General features: G+C 40.0%; 1 protein-coding gene across 2 annotated transcripts; it reads right to left on the reverse strand.

Moving 5' to 3' along the window:
• Positions 1-2,372: 2,372 nt before the first annotated feature.
• On the reverse strand, positions 2,373-21,669 carry LOC139379136 (asialoglycoprotein receptor 1a). Of its 2 annotated transcripts, none has more exons than XM_071121966.1 (8): positions 21,347-21,669; positions 20,155-20,271; positions 19,935-20,039; positions 14,047-14,118; positions 13,639-13,731; positions 8,486-8,640; positions 8,282-8,391; positions 2,373-2,613 (listed from the first exon to the last, which is right to left on the reverse strand). In XM_071121966.1, exons 1-8 carry the CDS (start codon positions 21,450-21,452, stop codon positions 2,454-2,456), a joined length of 918 nt encoding a protein of 305 aa, XP_070978067.1. In that variant the 5' UTR covers positions 21,453-21,669; the 3' UTR covers positions 2,373-2,453. The 2 variants fall into 2 exon arrangements, with proteins under 2 accessions (XP_070978067.1, XP_070978068.1); XM_071121967.1 differs by having other exon boundaries at positions 19,935-20,006; positions 21,347-21,650.
• Positions 21,670-21,893: the final 224 nt, after the last annotated feature.

Consider the following 21,893-nt stretch of genomic DNA (forward strand, 5'->3'; position numbering starts at 1 on the left):
TTTGCTAGGGGAGGTTGAAGGGCATAACTCTGCATCAGAAAGTTGGGTTTTGCTAGGGGACGTTGAAGGGCATAACTCTGCATCAGAAGGTTGGTTTTGCTAGGGGAGGTTGAAGGGCATAACTCTGCATCAGAAGGTTGGTTTTGCTAGGGGAGGTTGAAGGGCATAACTCTGCATCAGAAGGTTGGGTTTTGCTAGGGGACGTTGAAGGGCATAACTCTGCATCAGAAGGTTGGTTTTGCTAGGGGAGGTTGAAGGGCATAACTCTGCATCAGAAGGTTGGGTTTTGCTAGGGGAGGTTGAAGGGCATAACTCTGCATCAGAAGGTTGGGTTTTGCTAGGGGAGGTTGAAGGGCATAACTCTGCATCAGAAGGTTGGGTTTTGCTAGGGGAGGTTGAAGGGCATAACTCCGCATCAGAAGGTTGGGTTTTGCTAGGGGAGGTTGAAGGGCATAACTCTGCATCAGAAGGTTGGGTTTTGCTAGGGGACGTTGAAGGGCATAACTCTGCATCAGAAGGTTGGGTTTTGCTAGGGGAGGTTGAAGGGCATAACTCTGCATCAGAAGGTTGGGTTTTGCTAGGGGAGGTTGAAGGGCATAACTCTGCATCAGAAGGTTGGGTTTTGCTAGGGGAGGTTGAAGGGCATAACTCTGCATCAGAAGGTTGGTTTTGCTAGGGGAGGTTGAAGGGCATAACTCTGCATCAGAAGGTTGGGTTTTGCTAGGGGAGGTTGAAGGGCATAACTCTGCATCAGAAGGTTGGGTTTTGCTAGGGGAGGTTGAAGGGCATAACTCTGCATCAGAAGGTTGGGTTTTGCTAGGGGAGGTTGAAGGGCATAACTCTGCATCAGAAGGTTGGGTTTTGCTAGGGGACGTTGAAGGGCATAACTCTGCATCAGAAGGTTGGGTTTTGCTAGGGGAGGTTGAAGGGCATAACTCTGCATCAGAAGGTTGGGTTTTGCTAGGGGAGGTTGAAGGGCATAACTCTGCATCAGAAGGTTGGGTTTTGCTAGGGGACGTTGAAGGGCATAACTCTGCATCAGAAGGTTGGGTTTTGCTAGGGGACGTTGAAGGGCATAACTCTGCATCAGAAGGTTGGGTTTTGCTAGGGGAGGTTGAAGGGCATAACTCTGCATCAGAAGGTTGGGTTTTGCTAGGGGAGGTTGAAGGGCATAACTCTGCATCAGAAGGTTGGGTTTTGCTAGGGGAGGTTGAAGGGCATAACTCTGCATCAGAAGGTTGGGTTTTGCTAGGGGAGGTTGAAGGGCATAACTCTGCATCAGAAGGTTGGGTTTTGCTAGGGGAGGTTGAAGGGCATAACTCTGCATCAGAAGGTTGGGTTTTGCTAGGGGAGGTTGAAGGGCATAACTCTGCATCAGAAGGTTGGGTATTTGATTCCAGTATTTTAATTTATTTATACTGAACACAAATATAAATGCAACATGCATCAATGTCAGATATTTGACTGAGTTACAGTTCATAGAAGGAAATCCATCAATTGAAATAAATTAAGTCCAAATCAATGGATTTCACATGACTGGGCAGAGGCGCAACAATGAGTGGGCCTGGGAGGGCATAGGCCCACCCACTTGGGAGCCAGGTCCACCCACTGGGGAGGCATTCCCAGCCAATCAGAATGTTTTTTTTCCCAACAAAAGGGTTTTATTACACACAGAAATACTCCTGAGCACCCCCTCCCCATCCTCAGATGATCCCTCAGGTGAAGAAGCCGGATGTGGAGGTCCTGAACTGGCGTGGTTACACATGTACTGAGGTTATGAGGCCGGTGGAATGTACTGCAAAAATCTCTAAAATTATGTTGCTTATGGTATAGAAATTCACATTCAATCCTCTGACAACAGATCTGGTGGACATTCCTGCAGTCAGCATTGTATTATGTAACAAAACTGCACATTTGTGAAATAAATGTGAGAGAAATCAGCTTTTTTGTGCTTATCGAACATTTCTATGATTTTTTATTTCAGCTCATGAAAGATTGGACCAACACTTTCCATGTTGCGTTAATTTTGTTCAGTATATGTATTTTTTTACCCTATCCCAAACTCTTAATTTATTTGACATTTGGTGAAACTGAACGATGCTGAGCACCCAGGGTGTCAAAAACACTTTGAAGTTTAACGTTTGGAGAACGTGGATACAAGTCTAATTCTACAGTAAGACTGTGAGAGCTTGTTGGTGTGTGTGTGTCAGTGTGTGAGTTACAATGTGTGTATCAGTGTGTGTGTGTGTGTGTGTATCAGTGTGTGAGTTACAATGTGTGTATCGGTGTGTGTGTATGTCAGTGTGTGACTTATCAGTGTGTGTGTGTATCAGTGTGTGTGAGTTGTGTGTATCAGTGTGTGTGTGTCTGTGTGTATAAGTGTGTGTGTGTGTGTGTGTGTGTATATCAGTGTCAGTTACAATGTGTGTATCAGTGTGTGAGTTATGTGTGTATCAGTGAGTGTGTGTCAGTGTGTGTCCCTGACAGACGTAGCGGTAACTACGGGAACAGTGATCATCATTCAGCTGTCCGTTGGCATGTATCATAGCACAGTCCTCTGTCCCACCCAGACCATGGCCTTTCCAGTTATCAGGCTGGCCCGGCTTCCACTGGCTACACACACACACACACACACACACACACACACACACACACACACACACACACACACACACACACACACACACACACACACACATGTTATCAGAAAACACATGTTATCAGAAAACACACAAGGTCAGAACACACACAGGCATAGTCAAGAAGGATTCACACATTTCAAAGAACACAGTTAAATGGACACTTACGGGCACAAAACACATAAAGAGTTATGATACACAGACACACGTTATCAGAACAGACATGTTATCAGAACACACATGTTATCAGAACACACATGTTATCAGAACACACACACGTTATCAGAACAGACATGTTATCAGAACACACACGTTATCAGAACAGACATGTTATCAGAACACACACACGTTATCAGAACAGACATGTTATCAGAACACACATGTTATCAGAACACACACACGTTATCAGAACAGACATGTTATCAGAACACACATGTTATCAGAACACACACACGTTATCAGAACACACACACGTTATCAGAACACACAGACGTTATCAGAACACACAGACGTTATCAGAACACACACACGTTATCAGAACACACACACGTTATCAGAACAGACATGTTATCAGAACACACACACGTTATCAGAACACACAGACGTTATCAGAACACACAGACGTTATCAGAACACACAAACGTTATCAGAACACACAGACGTTATCAGAACACACACACGTTATCAGAACAGACATGTTATCAGAACACACACACGTTATCAGAACACACACACGTTATCAGAACACACACACGTTATCAGAACACACAGACGTTATCAGAACACACAGACGTTATCAGAACACACAAACGTTATCAGAACACACACACGTTATCAGAACACACACACGTTATCAGAACAGACATGTTATCAGAACACACACACGTTATCAGAACACACAGACGTTATCAGAACACAGACGTTATCAGAACACACAAACGTTATCAGAACACACAGACGTTATCAGAACACACACACGTTATCAGAACACACACACGTTATCAGAACAGACATGTTATCAGAACAGACATGTTATCAGAACACACATGTTATCAGAACAGACATGTTATCAGAACACACACACGTTATCAGAACACACACACGTTATCAGAACACACACGTTATCAGAACAGACATGTTATCAGAACACACACACGTTATCAGAACACACACACGTTATCAGAACACACATGTTATCAGAACACACACACATTATCAGAACAGACATGTTATCAGAACACACACACGTTATCAGAACACACACACGTTATCAGAACACACACACGTTATCAGAACAGACATGTTATCAGAACACACACACGTTACCAGAACACACACACGTTATCAGAACACACACACGTTATCAGAACAGACATGTTATCAGAACACACACACGTTATCAGAACACACACACGTTATCAGAACAGACATGTTATCAGAACACACACACGTTATCAGAACACACATGTTATCAGAACAGACATGTTATCAGAACACACATGTTATCAGAACACACACACGTTATCAGAACAGACATGTTATCAGAACACACACATTATCAGAACACACATGTTATCAGAACACACACACGTTATCAGAACAGACACACGTTATCAGAACAGACATGTTATCAGAACAGACACACGTTATCAGAACAGACACACGTTATCAGAACACACACACGTTATCAGAACACACACGTTATCAGAACATACATGTTATCAGAACAGACATGTTATCAGAACACACACACGTTATCAGAACACACACACGTTATCAGAACAGACATGTTATCAGAACAGACATGTTATCAGAACACACACGTTATCAGAACACACACACATTATCAGAACACACACGTTATCAGAACAGACATGTTATCAGAACAGACATGTTATCAGAACACACACATTATCAGAATACACATGTTATCAGAACACACACACGTTATCAGAACAGACATGTTATCAGAACACACATGTTATCAGAACAGACATGTTATCAGAACACACATGTTATCAGAACACACACGTTATCAGAACAGACATGTTATCAGAACACACACACATTATCAGAACAGACATGTTATCAGAACACACACACGTTATCAGAACAGACATGTTATCAGAACACACACACGTTATCAGAACAGACATGTTATCAGAACACACACACGTTATCAGAACACACACGTTATCAGAACAGACATGTTATCAGAACAGACACGTTATCAGAACACACACGTTATCAGAACACACACACGTTATCAGAACAGACATGTTATCAGAACAGACATGTTATCAGAACACACACATTATCAGAACACACATGTTATCAGAACACACACACGTTATCAGAACACACATGTTATCAGAACACACATGTTATCAGAACACACACACATTATCAGAACACACACATTATCAGAACACACACACGTTATCAGAACAGACATGTTATCAGAACACACACACGCTATCAGAACAGACATGTTATCAGAACAGACATGTTATCAGAACACACACACGTTATCAGAACAGACATGTTATCAGAACACACACACGTTATCAGAACAGACATGTTATCAGAACACACACACGTTAACAGAACAGACATGTTATCAGAACACACACACGTTATCAGAACAGACATGTTATCAGAACACACACACGTTATCAGAACACACACGTTATCAGAACAGACACGTTATCAGAACAGACATGTTATCAGAACACACACATTATCAGAACACACACACTATCAGAACACACACACGTTATCAGAACAGACATGTTATCAGAACAGACATGTTATCAGAACACACATGTTATCAGAACAGACATGTTATCAGAACACACACACGTTATCAGAACACACACGTTATCAGAACAGACATGTTATCAGAACAGACACGTTATCAGAACACACACGTTATCAGAACACACACACGTTATCAGAACACACACGTTATCAGAACAGACATGTTATCAGAACAGACATGTTATCAGAACACACACATTATCAGAACACACATGTTATCAGAACACACACACGTTATCAGAACACACATGTTATCAGAACACACATGTTATCAGAACACACACACATTATCAGAACACACACACATTATCAGAACACACACATTATCAGAACACACACACGTTATCAGAACAGACATGTTATCAGAACACACACACGTTATCAGAACAGACATGTTATCAGAACAGACATGTTATCAGAACACACACACGTTATCAGAACAGACATGTTATCAGAACACACACACGTTATCAGAACAGACATGTTATCAGAACACACACACGTTAACAGAACAGACATGTTATCAGAACACACACACGTTATCAGAACAGACATGTTATCAGAACACACACACGTTATCAGAACACACACGTTATCAGAACAGACACGTTATCAGAACAGACATGTTATCAGAACACACACATTATCAGAGCACACACACTATCAGAACACACACACGTTATCAGAACAGACATGTTATCAGAACAGACATGTTATCAGAACACACATGTTATCAGAACACACACACATTATCAGAACACACACATTATCAGAACACACACACGTTATCAGAACACACACACGTTATCAGAACACACACGTTATCAGAACAGACATGTATCAGAACACACACATGTTATCAGAACAGACATGTTATCAGAACAGACATGTTATCAGAACACACACATTATCAGAACAGACATGTTATCAGAACACACACATTATCAGAACAGACATGTTATCAGAAAACACACGTTATCAGAACACACACGTTATCAGAACACACACACGTTATCAGAACAGACATGTTATCAGAACACACACACATTATCAGAACTGACATGTTATCAGAACACACACGTTATCAGAACAGACACGTTATCAGAACAGACATGTTATCAGAACACACACGTTATCAGAACACACACGTTATCAGAACACACACGTTATCAGAACACACACACGTTATCAGAACAGACACGTTATCAGAACACACACGTTATCAGAACACACACACGTTATCAGAACAGACACACGTTATCAGAACACACATGTTATCAGAACACACACACATTATCAGAACACACACATTATCAGAACACACACGTTATCAGGACACACACACGTTATCAGAACACACACGTTATCAGAACAGACATGTATCAGAACACACACATGTTATCAGAACAGACATGTTATCAGAACAGACATGTTATCAGAACACACACATTATCAGAACAGACATGTTATCAGAACACACACATTATCAGAACAGACATGTTATCAGAAAACACACGTTATCAGAACACACACGTTATCAGAACACACACACGTTATCAGAACAGACATGTTATCAGAACACACACACATTATCAGAACAGACATGTTATCAGAACACACACGTTATCAGAACAGACACGTTATCAGAACAGACATGTTATCAGAACACACACGTTATCAGAACACACACATGTTATCAGAACACACACGTTATCAGAACACACACACGTTATCAGAACAGACACGTTATCAGAACACACACGTTATCAGAACACACACACGTTATCAGAACAGACACACGTTATCAGAACACACACACGTTATCAGAACACACACGTTATCAGAACAGACATGTTATCAGAACAGACATGTTATCAGAACACACACATTATCAGAACACACACACGTTATCAGAACACACACACGTTATCAGAACACACACGTTATCAGAACACACACACGTTATCAGAACACACACGTTATCAGAACACACACATGTTATCAGAACACACATGTTATCAGAACACACACGTTATCAGAACACACACGTTATCAGAACACACACATGTTATCAGAACACACACACGTTATCAGAACACACACACGTTATCAGAACACACATGTTATCAGAACACACACGTTATCAGAACACACACACGTTATCAGAACAGACACACATTATCAGAACAGACATGTTATCAGAACACACACACGTTATCAGAACAGACATGTTATCAGAACACACACACATTATCAGAACACACATGTTATCAGAACACACACACGTTATCAGAACAGACACACGTTATCAGAACAGACACACGTTATCAGAACACACACACGTTATCAGAACACACACACGTTATCAGAACACACACACGTTATCAGAACACACACACGTTATCAGAACAGACATGTTATCAGAACACACATGTTATCAGAACACACACATGTTATCAGAACAGAAATGTTATCAGAACACACATGTTATCAGAACACACACACGTTATCAGAACACACACACGTTATCAGAACACACATGTTATCAGAACACACACACGTTATCAGAACAGACATGTTATCAGAACACACACGTTATCAGAACACACACACGTTATCAGAACACACACATGTTATCAGAACACACATGTTATCAGAACACACACACGTTATCAGAACACACACACGTTATCAGAACACACACGCTATCAGAACACACACACGTTATTAGAACATACATGTTATCAGAACTCACACACTTTATCAGAACACACACATTTTATCAGAACACACACATGTTATCAGAACACAGACTGTGGTACCTGCGGTCCATGATATAAGGTGTTCCATCCACCCACTCCCATTCTCCTGTCCTCTCATCTGACAGTCCAATCCAGAAGAACAGCGGCTTGGTACTGCCTGTTACAAAGTCCTGGCAACACACACACACACACACCACACACACAGAGTTAGGACATGTGTGTGCGTATGGTGTGTGTGTGTACGTGCCTACGTGTGTGTCTTACCCAGTCCTGTTCAGTCTTCAGTACAGCCAGGTGGGAATTGTAGTTAGAGCAGTAGTCTCGAGCCTGGTTCCATGGTAACCCGTCAGACGAGAAGAAGTAGCAGGAGGAGGAGCCAGACAACACCCAGCCAAGTGGACAGCACCCTGAAACTGTGTCTACACATACAGACATTAACATATTACAATAGACAAACACTACACACAGAGAGACACTACACATAGACACAGACACACTACACACAGACACACTACACAAAGAAACACTACACACACAGACACACCCTACACATAGACACATAGACACACTACACATAGACACATAGACACACTACACATAGACACATAGACACACCCTATACATAGACACATAGACACACTACACATAGACACATAGACACACTACACATAGACACACAGACACACTACACACACAGACACACTACACACACACAGCCACACCCTACACATAGAAACACTACACATAGACACACTACACACACAGACACACTACACACGCAGACACACTACACACACAGACACACTACACACACAGACACACTACATATAGACACATAGACACACAGACACACTACACATAGACACACTACACATAGACACAATACATATAGACACATAGACACACAGAAACACTACACATAGAAACACTACACACACACACTACACATAGACACATAGACACACTACACACAGACACACACTACACATAGAAACACTACACACACAGACACACACTACACATAGACACACACCACATAGACACACACCACATAGACACACTACACATAGACACACTACACATAGACACATAGACACCCTACACACAGACACATAGACACACTACACATAGACACATAGACACACTACACACAGACACACTACACATAGACACACAGACACTACACATAGACACATAGACACACTACACATAGACACACTACACACAGACACAGACACACTACACATAGACACATAGACACACTACACATAGACACATAGACACACTACACATAGAAACATAGACACACTACACATAGACACACTACACACAGACACAGACACACTACACATAGACACATAGACACACTACACATAGACACATAGACACCCTACACATAGACAAATAGACATAGACACACTACACATAGACACACTACACACAGACACATAGACACACTACACATAGACACACTACACATAGACACATAGACACACTACACATAGACACATAGACACACTACACATAGACACATAGACACACTACACATAGACACACAGACACTACACATAGACACATAGACACACTACACATAGACACACTACACACAGACACAGACACACTACACATAGACACATAGACACACTACACATAGACACATAGACACACTACACATAGACACATAGACACAATACACATAGACACATAGACACACTACACACAGACACACTGCACATAGACACACTACACATAGACACACTACACATAGACACACTACACATAAACACACTACACATAGACACATAGACACACTACACATAGACACACAGACACACTACACATAGACACACTACACATAGACACACAGACACACTACACATAGACACACTACACATAGACACACTACACATAGACACACTACGTACAGACACACTACACATAGACACACAGACACACTACACATAGACACATAGACACACTACACATAGACACACAGACACACTACACATAGACACACTACACATAGACACACTACACATAGACACACAGACACACTACACATAGACACACTGCACATAGACACATAGACACACTACACATAGACACACTGCACATAGACACACTGCACATAGACACACTGCACATAGACACATAGACACACTACAAATATACACATAGACACATAGACACACTACACATAGACACACTGCACATAGACACACTGCACATAGACACACTGCACATAGACACACTGCACATAGACACATAGACACACTGCACATAGACACATAGACACACTACACATATACACATAGACACACTACACATAGACACATAGACTGCACACTACACATAGACACATAGACTGCACATAGACACATAGACACACTGCACATAGACACATAGACACACTGCACATAGACACATAGACACACTACACATAGACACATAGACACATAGACACACTACACATAGACACATAGACACATAGACACATAGACACACTACACATAGACACATAGACACACTGCACATAGACACATAGACACACTGCACATAGACACACTGCACATAGACACACTGCACATAGACACACTGCACATAGACACATAGACACACTACACATAGACACACTGCACATAGACACATAGACACACAGACACACTACACATAGACACATAGACACATAGACACATAGACACACTAGTCATAGACACAAATACACATAGACACACTACACATAGACACATAGACACATAGACACATAGACACGTAGACACACTAGTCATAGACACATAGACACACTACACATAGACACATAGACACATAGACACATAGACACATAGACACACTAGTCATAGACACATAGACACACAGACACACTATACATAGACACACTACACATAGACACATAGACACATAGACACATAGACACATAGACACACACACTACACATAGACACACTACACATAGACACATAGACACACTACACACAGACACACTACACATAGACACACAGACACACTACACATAGACACATAGACACACTACACATAGGCACACTACACACAGACACATAGACACACTACACATAGACACATAGACACACTACACATAGACACACTACACATAGACACACTACACATAGACACATAGACACACTACGTACAGACACACTACACATAGACACACAGACACACTACACATAGACACATAGACACACAGACACACTACACATAGACACACTACACATAGACACACTACACATAGACACACAGACACACTACACATAGACACACTGCACATAGACACATAGACACACTGCACATAGACACATAGACACACTACACATAGACACACTGCACATAGACACACTGCACATAGACACACTGCACATAGACACATAGACACACTACAAATATACACATAGACACACTACACATAGACACATAGACACATAGACACATAGACACACTACTCATAGACACAAAGACACATAGACACACTACACATAGACACATAGACACACTACACATAGACACATAGACACACTACACATTGACACACTACACATAGACACATAGACACACTACACATAGACACATAGACACATAGACACATAGACACACTACTCATAGACACACTACACATAGACACACAGACACACTACACACAGAAACACTACACACAGACACACTACACATAGACACATAGACACACTACACATAGACACACTACACACAGACACACTACACATAGACACATAGACACACTACACACAGATACACTACACATAGACACACAGACACAATACACATAGACACACAGACACACTACACATAGACACAGTACACATAGACACACAGACACACTACACACAGACACACTACACATAGACACACAGACACACTATACATAGACACACTACACATAGACACATATACACACTACACACAGACACACTACACATAGACACACAGACACACAGACACACTACACATAGACACACTACACATAGACACACAGACACACTACACACAGAAACACTACACACAGACACACTACACATAGACACATAGACACACTACACATAGACACACTACACATAGACACATAGACACACTACACATAGACACACTACACATAGACACATAGACACACTACACATAGACACACAGACACACTACACATAGACACACTACACATAGACACATAGACACACTACACATAGACACACAGACACACTACACATAGACACACTACACATAGACACACTACACATAGACACACTACACACAGACACACTACACACAGACACACTACACATAGACACATAGACACATAGACACACTACTCATAGACACATAGACACACATACACACTACACATAGACACACTACACATAGACACACTACACATAGACACATAGACACACTACACATAGACACACTACACATAGACACATAGACACACTACACGTAGACACACAGACACACTACACATAGACACACTACACATAGACACATAGACACACTACACATAGACACACAGACACACTACACATAGACACACTACACATAGACACACTACACATAGACACACTACACACAGACACACTACACACAGACACACTACACATAGACACATAGACACATAGACACACTACTCATAGACACATAGACACACAGACACACTACACATAGACACACTACACATAGACACACTACACATAGACACATAGACACACTACACATAGACACACTACACATAGACACACTACACATAGACACACTACGTACAGACACACTACACATAGACACATAGACACACTACACATAGACACATAGACACATAGACACACTACACATAGACACATAGACACACTACACATAGACACATAGACACACTACTCATAGACACATAGACACATAGACACACTACTCATAGACACATACACACTACACATAGACACATAGACACACTACTCATAGACACATAGACACATAGACACACTGCACGTAGACACATAGACACACTACAAATATACACATAGACACATAGACACATAGACACACGACACATAGACACATAGACACACTACACATAGACACACTACACATAGACACATAGACACATAGACACACTACTCATAGACACATAGACACACTACACATAGACACATAGACACACTACTCATAGACACATAGACACATAGACACACTGCACGTAGACACATAGACACACTACAAATATACACATAGACACATAGACACATAGACACACTACACATAGACACACTACACATAGACACATAGACACACGACACATAGACACATAGACACACTACACATAGACACACGACACATAGACACACTACAAATATACACATATTCTGTAAACATTGTGAGTGTGTTTACCGTTGTGCAGGACTCTGTCTAAGGAACACTTCAATCCGGCTACAGCAGAACGAAGGGACTCCAACTGATCAAACTCCTTCACCGACTCCGACACTTAAACACAGAAAACACACACATAGACACCATGCATACACACACACACACACACACACACACACACACACACACACACACACACACACACACACACACACACAACACACACATAGACACCATGCACACACACACACACACACACAGAAAACACACATAGACACCATGCACACACACACACAGATACACACACACACAGATAGTACCAATTCATGTTATATGATGCACTGTATCTAACATTCCTTATTCATATTGTTCATATGGAACCAGTGTTGTGATAGTTCAGTCTGAGGGGGGAATGATTACCAGACACACCTGTATCCAGCTTTCGTTCTGTCATTTCCATGGTGAACTTCTGCCTTCCAATCTCCTTCTGCAACTCTGCCTCTGGAGGCATAGAGAGATACAATGTCTGTGTGTGTGTGTGTGTGTGTGTGTGTGTGTGTGTGGTATGTCTGTGTGTGTGTGTGTGTGTGGTATATATGTGTGTGTGTATGTGTATATGTGTGTGTGTGTGTGTGTGTGTGTGTGGTATGTGTGGTATGTGTGTGTGTGTGTGTGTGTGTGTGGTATATATGTATGTCTGTCTGTGTGTGGTATATATGTATGTCTGTCTGTGTGTGGTATATATGTGTGTATGTGTATATGTGTGTGTGTGTGTGTGGTATGTGTGGTATGTGTGTGTGTGTGTGGTATACAGTGCCTTGCGAAAGTATTCGGCCCCCTTGAACTTTGCGACCTTTTGCCACATTTCAGGCTTCAAACATAAAGATATAAAACTGTATTTTTTTGTGAAGAATCAACAACAAGTGGGACACAATCATGAAGTGGAACAACATTTATTGGATATTTCAAACTTTTTGAACAAATCAAAAACTGAAAAATTGGGCGTGCAAAATTATTCAGCCCCTTTACTTTCAGTGCAGCAAACTCTCTCCAGAAGTTCAGTGAGGATCTCTGAATGATCCAATGTTGACCTAAATGACTAATGATGATAAATACAATCCACCTGTGTGTAATCAAGTCTCCGTATAAATGCACCTGCACTGTGATAGTCTCAGAGGTCCGTTAAAAGCGCAGAGAGCATCATAAAGAACAAGGAACACACCAGGCAGGTCCGAGATACTGTTGTGAAGAAGTTTAAAGCCGGATTTGGATACAAAAAGATTTCCCAAGCTTTAAACATCCCAAGGAGCACTGTGCAAGCGATAATATTGAAATGGAAGGAGTATCAGACCACTGCAAATCTACCAAGACCTGGCCGTCCCTCTAAACTTTCAGCTCATACAAGGAGAAGACTGATCAGAGATGCAGCCAAGAGGCCCATGATCACTCTGGATGAACTGCAGAGATCTACAGCTGAGGTGGGAGACTCTGTCCATAGGACAACAATCAGTCGTATATTGCACAAATCTGGCCTTTATGGAAGAGTGGCAAGAAGAAAGACATTTCTTAAAGATATCCATAAAAAGTGTTGTTTAAAGTTCGCCACAAGCCACCTGGGAGACACACCAAACATGTGGAAGAAGGTGCTCTGGTCAGATGAAACCAAAATTGATCTTTTTGGCAACAATGCAAAACGTTATATTTGGCGTAAAAGCAACACAGCTCATCACCCAGTACCCACCATACCCACTGTCAAACATGGTGGTGGCAGCATCATGGTTTGGGCCTGCTTTTCTTCAGCAGGGACAGGGAAGATGGTTAAAATTGATGGGAAGATGGATGGAGCCAAATACAGGACCATTCTGGAAGAAAACCTGATGGAGTCTGCAAAAGACCTGAGACTGGGACGGAGATTTGTCTTCCAACAAGACAATGATCCAAAACATAAAGCAAAATCTACAATGGAATGGTTCAAAAATAAACATATCCAGGTGTTAGAATGGCCAAGTCAAAGTCCAGACCTGAATCCAATCGAGAATCTGTGGAAAGAACTGAAAACTGCTGTTCACAAATGCTCTCCATCCAACTTCACTGAGCTCGAGCTGTTTTGCAAGGAGGAATGGGCAAAATTTTCAGTCTCTCGATGTGCAAAACTGATAGAGACATACCCCAAGCGACTTACAGCTGTAATCGCAGCAAAAGGTGGCGCTACAAAGTATTAAGTTAAGGGGGCTGAATAATTTTGCACGCCCAATTTTTCAGTTTTTGATTTGTTAAAAAAGTTTGAAATATCCAATAAATGTCGTTCCACTTCATGATTGTGTCCCACTTGTTGTTGATTCTTCACAAAAAGTACAGTTTTATATCTTTTTGTTTGAAGCCTAAAATGTGGCAAAAGGTCGCAAAGTTCAAGGGGGCCGAATACTTTCGCAAGGCACTGTATATGAGAGCTGTGTAAAAATCCAATTAAGGAAAGAAAAGTGTACAAATAAAATAGTAGCCAAAAGGAGAAACCTCCGACGTCTATGTGGAATCTGCCTTCCTTACAGCAACACTACAGATCTAGAGAATCAGACTTTTAAATCAGTTTAATATACTTAATTTAACATGCTCAATTGAAATATTAAAATCACCCTTTTTAATCAGTTGAATATGCTCTATTATTAAAATCTGCCGTTTAAATCAGTTTAATATACTTAATTTAACATGCTCAATTGAAATATTAAAATCACCCTTTTTAATCAGTTGAATATGCTCTATTATTAAAATCTGCCGTTTAAATCAGTTTAATATACTTAATTTAACATGCTCAATTGAAATATTAAAATCACCCTTTTTAATCAGTTGAATATGCTCTATTATTAAAATCTGCCGTTTAAATCAGTTTAATATACTTAATTTAACATGCTCAATTGAAATATTAAAATCACCCTTTTTAATCAGTTGAATATGCTCTATTATTAAAATCTGCCGTTTAAATCAGTTTAATATACTTAATTTAACATGCTCAATTGAAATATTAAAATCACCCTTTTTAATCAGTTGAATATGCTCTATTATTAAAATCTGCTGTTTTAATCAGTTTAATAAGCTCAATTTAATTATTAAATTCAACCTACTCTAGTAATAAGTTCATGTTCAATGCTAAATATCATGTCATGTTATACTGAATACCAGTGCTAAATTATTAGTGCATTTTTGGATTGGTTTAACCCTTAACAGTGAACACAGGGTGGATTTTTAGTTTGTGTATGCATCGTATGTGGATGTGTGGTGTGTGCATGGTCTGTGTGTGTGCATGGTCAGTGTTTGTTGTGTGTGTGTGTGAGTGTCGGCATCGAGTAATTCTCTCTGGCTCCCTCCTAGTTAAGGGGAGTGATGAGCTCTACAGCAGTCTCTCAACTCAATCGCTGGTTGAAAACTGTTTTCTGCCCCTCCCAAAAGATAGAATTTCTAGATATTTGGCCCTCTTTCTGGAACTCACCCACAAACAGGACCAAGCCTGACTTATTGAGGAGTGACGGACTCCATCCTAGCTGGAGGGGTGCTCTCATCTTATCTACCAACATAGACAGGGCTCTAACTCCTCTAGCTCCACAATTCTTTCTTCCTTTCTCTCTTTCTTTCTTCCTTTCTTTCTTTCTTTCTTTCTTCCTTTCTCTCTTTCTTTCTTTCTTCCTTTCTCTCTTTCTTTCTTTCTTTCTTTCTTTCTTTCTTTCTTTCTTTCTTTCTTTCTTTCTTTCTTTCTTTCTTTCTTTCTTTCTTTCTTTCTTTCTTTCTTTCTTTCTTCCTTCCTTTCTTTCTTTCTTTCTTTCTTTCTTTCTTCCTTTCTTTCTTTCTTTCTTTCTCTCTTTCTTTCTTCCTTTCTTTCTTCCTTTCTTTCTTTCTCTCTTTCTTTCTTTCTTCCTTTCTTTCTTCCTTTCTTTCTTCCTTTCTTTCTTTCTTTCTTTCTTTCTTTCTTCCTTTCTTTCTCTCTTTCTTCCTTTCTTTCTTCCTTTCTTTCTTTCTTTCTTTCTTTCTCTCTTTCTTCCTTTCTTTCTTTCTTTCTTTCTTCCTTTCTTTCTTTCTCTTTCTTTCTTTCTTCCTTTCTTTCTTTCTCTCTTCCTTTCTTTCTCTCTTTCTTTCTTTCTTTCTTTCTTCCTTTCTTTCTTTCTTTCTTCCTTTCTTTCTTTCTTCCTTTCTTCCTTTCTTCCTTTCTTTCTTTCTCTCTTTCTTTCTTTCTTTCTTTCTTTCTCTCTTTCTTTCTTCCTTTCTTTCTTTCTCTCTTTCTTTCTTTCTTCCTTTCTCTCTTTCTTTCTTTCTTCCTTTCTTTCTTTCTTTCTTTCTTTCTTTCTTTCTTTCTTTCTTTCTTCCTTTCTTTCTTTCTTCCTTTCTTTCTTTCTCTCTTTCTTTCTTTCTTCCTTTCTTTCTTTCCTTTCTTTCTTTCTTTCTTTCTTTCTTTCTTTCTTTTTCTTTCTTTCCTTTCTTTCTTTCTTTCTTTCTTTCTTTCTTTCTTTCTTTCTTTCTTTCTTTCTTTCTTCCTTTCTCTCTTTCTTTCTTCTTTCTTTCTTTCTTTCTTTCTTTTTCTTTTCTTTCTTTCTTTCTTTCTTTCTTTTTCTTTTTCTTTTCTTTCTTTCTTTCTTTCTTTCTTTCTTCCTTTCTTTCTTTCTTTCTTTCTTTCTTTCTTTCTCTCTTCCTTTCTTTCTCTCTTTCTTTCTTTCTTTTTCTTTCTTTCTTTCTTTCTTCCTTTCTTTCTTTCTTTCTTTCTTTCTTTCTTTCTTTCCTTTCTTTCTTTCTCTCTTTCTTTCTTTCTTCTTTCTCTCTTTCTTTTTCTTTCTTTCTTTCTTTCTTTCTTCCTTTCTTTCTTTCTTCCTTTCTTTCTTTCTTTCTTCCTTTCTTTCTTCTTTCTTCCTTTCTTTCTTTTCCTTTCTTTCTTTCTTCCTTTCTTTCTTTCTTCTTTCTTTCTTTCTTTCTTCCTTTCTTTCTTTCTTTCTTTCTTTCTTTCTTCTTTCTTTTCTTTCTTTCTTCCTTTCTTTCTTTCTCTCTTTCTTTCTTTCTTTCTTTCTTTCTTTCTTTCTTTCTTTCTTTTTCTTTCTTTCTTTCTTTCTTTCTTTCTTCTTTCTTTCTTTCCTTCTTCTTCCTTTCTTTCTTTCTTTCTTTCTTCCTTTCTTTCTTCCTTTCTCTCTTTCTCTTTCTCTCTTTCTTTCTTTCTTCCTTTCTTTCTTCCTTTCTTTCTTCCTTTCTTTCTTTCTTTCTTTTCTTCTTTCTCTCTTTCTTTTTCTTTTTCTCTCTTTCTTTTCTTTCTTCCTTTCTTTCTTTCTCTTTCTTTCTTTCTTTTTCTTTCTTTCTTTCTTTCTTCCTTTCTCTTTCTTTCTTCCTTTCTTTCTTTTCTTTCTTCCTTTCTCTCTTTCTTTCTTTCTTCCTTTCTTTCTTTCTTTCTTTCTTTCTTTTTCTTTCTTTCTTTCTTTCTTTCTTTCTTTTCTTTCTTCCTTTCTTTCTTTCTTTCTTTCTTTCTTTCTTTCTTTCTTTCTTTCTTTCTTCTTTCTTCCTTTCTTTCTTTCTTTCTTTCTTTCTTTCTTTCTTCCTTTCTTTCTTTCTCTTTCTCTTTCTTCCTTTCTTTCTTTCTTTCTCTCTTTCTTTCTTTCTTTCTTTCTTTCTTTCTCTTTCTTTCTTTCTTTCTTTCTTTCTTTCTCTCTTTCTTTCTTCTTTCTTTCTCTCTTTCTTTCTTTCTTCTTCCTTTCTTTCTCTCTTTCTTTCTTTCTTCCTTTCTTTCTTTCTTTCTTTCTTCTTTCTTTCTTTCTTTTTCTTTCTTTCTTTCTTTCTTTCTTTCTTCTTTCTTTCTTTCTTTCTTTCTTCCTTTCTTTCTTTCTTTCTTTCTTTCTTTCTTTCTTCTTTCTTTCTTTCTTCCTTTCTTTCTCTCTTTCTTCCTTTCTTTCTTCCTTTCTTTCTTTCTTTCTCTCTTTCTTCCTTTCTTTCTTTCTTTCTTTCTTCCTTTCTTTCTTTCTTCCTTTCTTTCTTTCTTTCTTCCTTTCTCTCTTTCTTTCTTTCTTTCTTTCTTTCTTTCTTTCTTTCTTTCTCTCTTTCTCTCTTTCTTTCTTTCTTTCTTTCTTCCTTTCTTTCTTTCTCTCTTTCTTTCTTTCTTTCTTTCTTTCTTCCTTTCTTTCTTTCTTTCTTTCTTTCTTCCTTTCTTTCTTTCTTTCTTTCTTCCTTTCTTTCTTCCTTTCTCTCTTTATTTCTTTCTTTCTTTCTTTCTTTCTTCCTTTCTTTCTTTCTTTCTTCTTTCTCTCTCGGAGGACCTGAGCGTGTAGTGTGTGGGTGTGTGGTGTGTGGGTGTGTACCTGAGGCCTTGCTCTGTTGTAGAGTGGTGATGACAGTCTGAACAGCCGAACTCAGGTTGGCAACAGTCTTTTCTATTGACGAGAACCTGCTGTCAGTATTCCTGTCTACACACACACACACACACACACACACACACACACACACACACAAACACACACAGGAGAGTATGGGTTAGACACAATAGTGTGAGTGTGCGAGTGTACATGCGTGTGTACTCACTGCTGATGGAGACAAAGATGATCAGAGCCAATAGGAAGAAAGCAGACAGAACAGGCCCCGCCCACATCCATCTCCCTCTGCCTGATTGGTGCGCTTGGCCTAATCCCGACTCTGGCTCTACACACAGACACAAACACACAGAGACACACACACACAAACACACAATCACACACACACACACGAACACACACACACTTCATATAGTAAGTTATACGTAGAGCCAGCACACTTCACACACTGTATGTGGCCTGTTGTTACACTATGCTCTAATCCAGAGGTTCTCATACCTCTCCTCACATTGGGACTAACCAAGTGTATTTCAAACCTCTCCTCCCCTGAGGACTCTAACCAAGTGGTTCTCAAAACTCTTACCCAGTGGATCTCAAACCTCTTCTTACCTTAGGACTCTAGCCCAGTGGATCTCAAACCTCTTCTTACCTTGGGACTCTAGCCCAGTGGATCTCAAACCTCTTCTTACCTTGGGACTCTTACTCAGTGGATCTCAAACCTCTTCTTACCTTGGGACTCTAGCCCAGTGGATCTCAAACCTCTTCTTATCTTGGGACTCTAGCCCAGTGGATCTCAAACCTCTTCTTATCTTGGGACTCTTACCCAGTGGATCTTAAACCTCTTCTTATCTTGGGACTCTAGCCTAGTGGATCTCAAACCTTTCTTCAGGTACCTCCAGCTTTTCCATGTATTGGATTTATTTATTAGAGCAAACACACCCGATTCAACTTGTCAACTAATCATCAAGCCCTTGACTAGGTCAATCAGGTGAGCTAGTTCAGGGCTAAATCAAAGTTGTGAAATGTCTGGTCTCCCAAGGAGAGTTTTGGGAAGCACTGATCTAAAGCACTGAAACATCACACACACAACCACACCACATACACTACACGCACAAACTACACAAACACTACACACACAACCACACACACACACTATACACATGACCACACACACACACACACAACCCCACAAACACCATACACACAACATACAACCACACACACACACAACCACACACAAACACCACACACACACAACCACACACACCATACACAAAATACACAACCACACACACACACCATACACACGACACACACAACCACACACACACACACCACACAACCCCACAAACACCACACACACACTACACACACATCACACACCATACACACTACACACACACCTTTGGTCCAGAAGGCTCGGTTGTCGCTGGTGTCTGTATTTTGGAAGTCGTCATGATATTCTGTAGTCATGACAACAGACCCCTGGACGGACCCAGGCTCCTTCATCACAACCTATTCTGTAGATATTATAGTTCTATTCTATAGCTATTACAGTTCTATTCTATAGATATTATAGTTCTATTCTATAGTGAGTGGATGGAAATCCAGAGTGCGTTCACGACTAAGTCTCTTAGTGGTGTGTGTGTTTGGGACCCAAACTATCGGTCACTGCACCCCAACCTGCACTTTGAGCCACCTACTGAGTCTGTGCGAGTGTTGTGCTGTGTGTGTGTGTTTACCCTAACAGTAAAACTAACATTGGGACACGTGTGAGAAAGACCAGCTTTGTCTCTCTCTCTCTGAGGTCAGTCAGGTCTCACGTTGTAGAAGAGCCCTTAATCAATCAAATCAAATCAAATTGTCTTTGTCACATGCGTCGAATACAACCTTACAGTGAAATGCTGACTTACAAGCCCTTAATCAACAATGCAGTTTTAAGAAAAATAC

This window comes from Oncorhynchus clarkii, chromosome 21 (assembly GCF_045791955.1).
Source record: "Oncorhynchus clarkii lewisi isolate Uvic-CL-2024 chromosome 21, UVic_Ocla_1.0, whole genome shotgun sequence".
Lineage (NCBI taxonomy): Eukaryota > Metazoa > Chordata > Actinopteri > Salmoniformes > Salmonidae > Oncorhynchus > Oncorhynchus clarkii.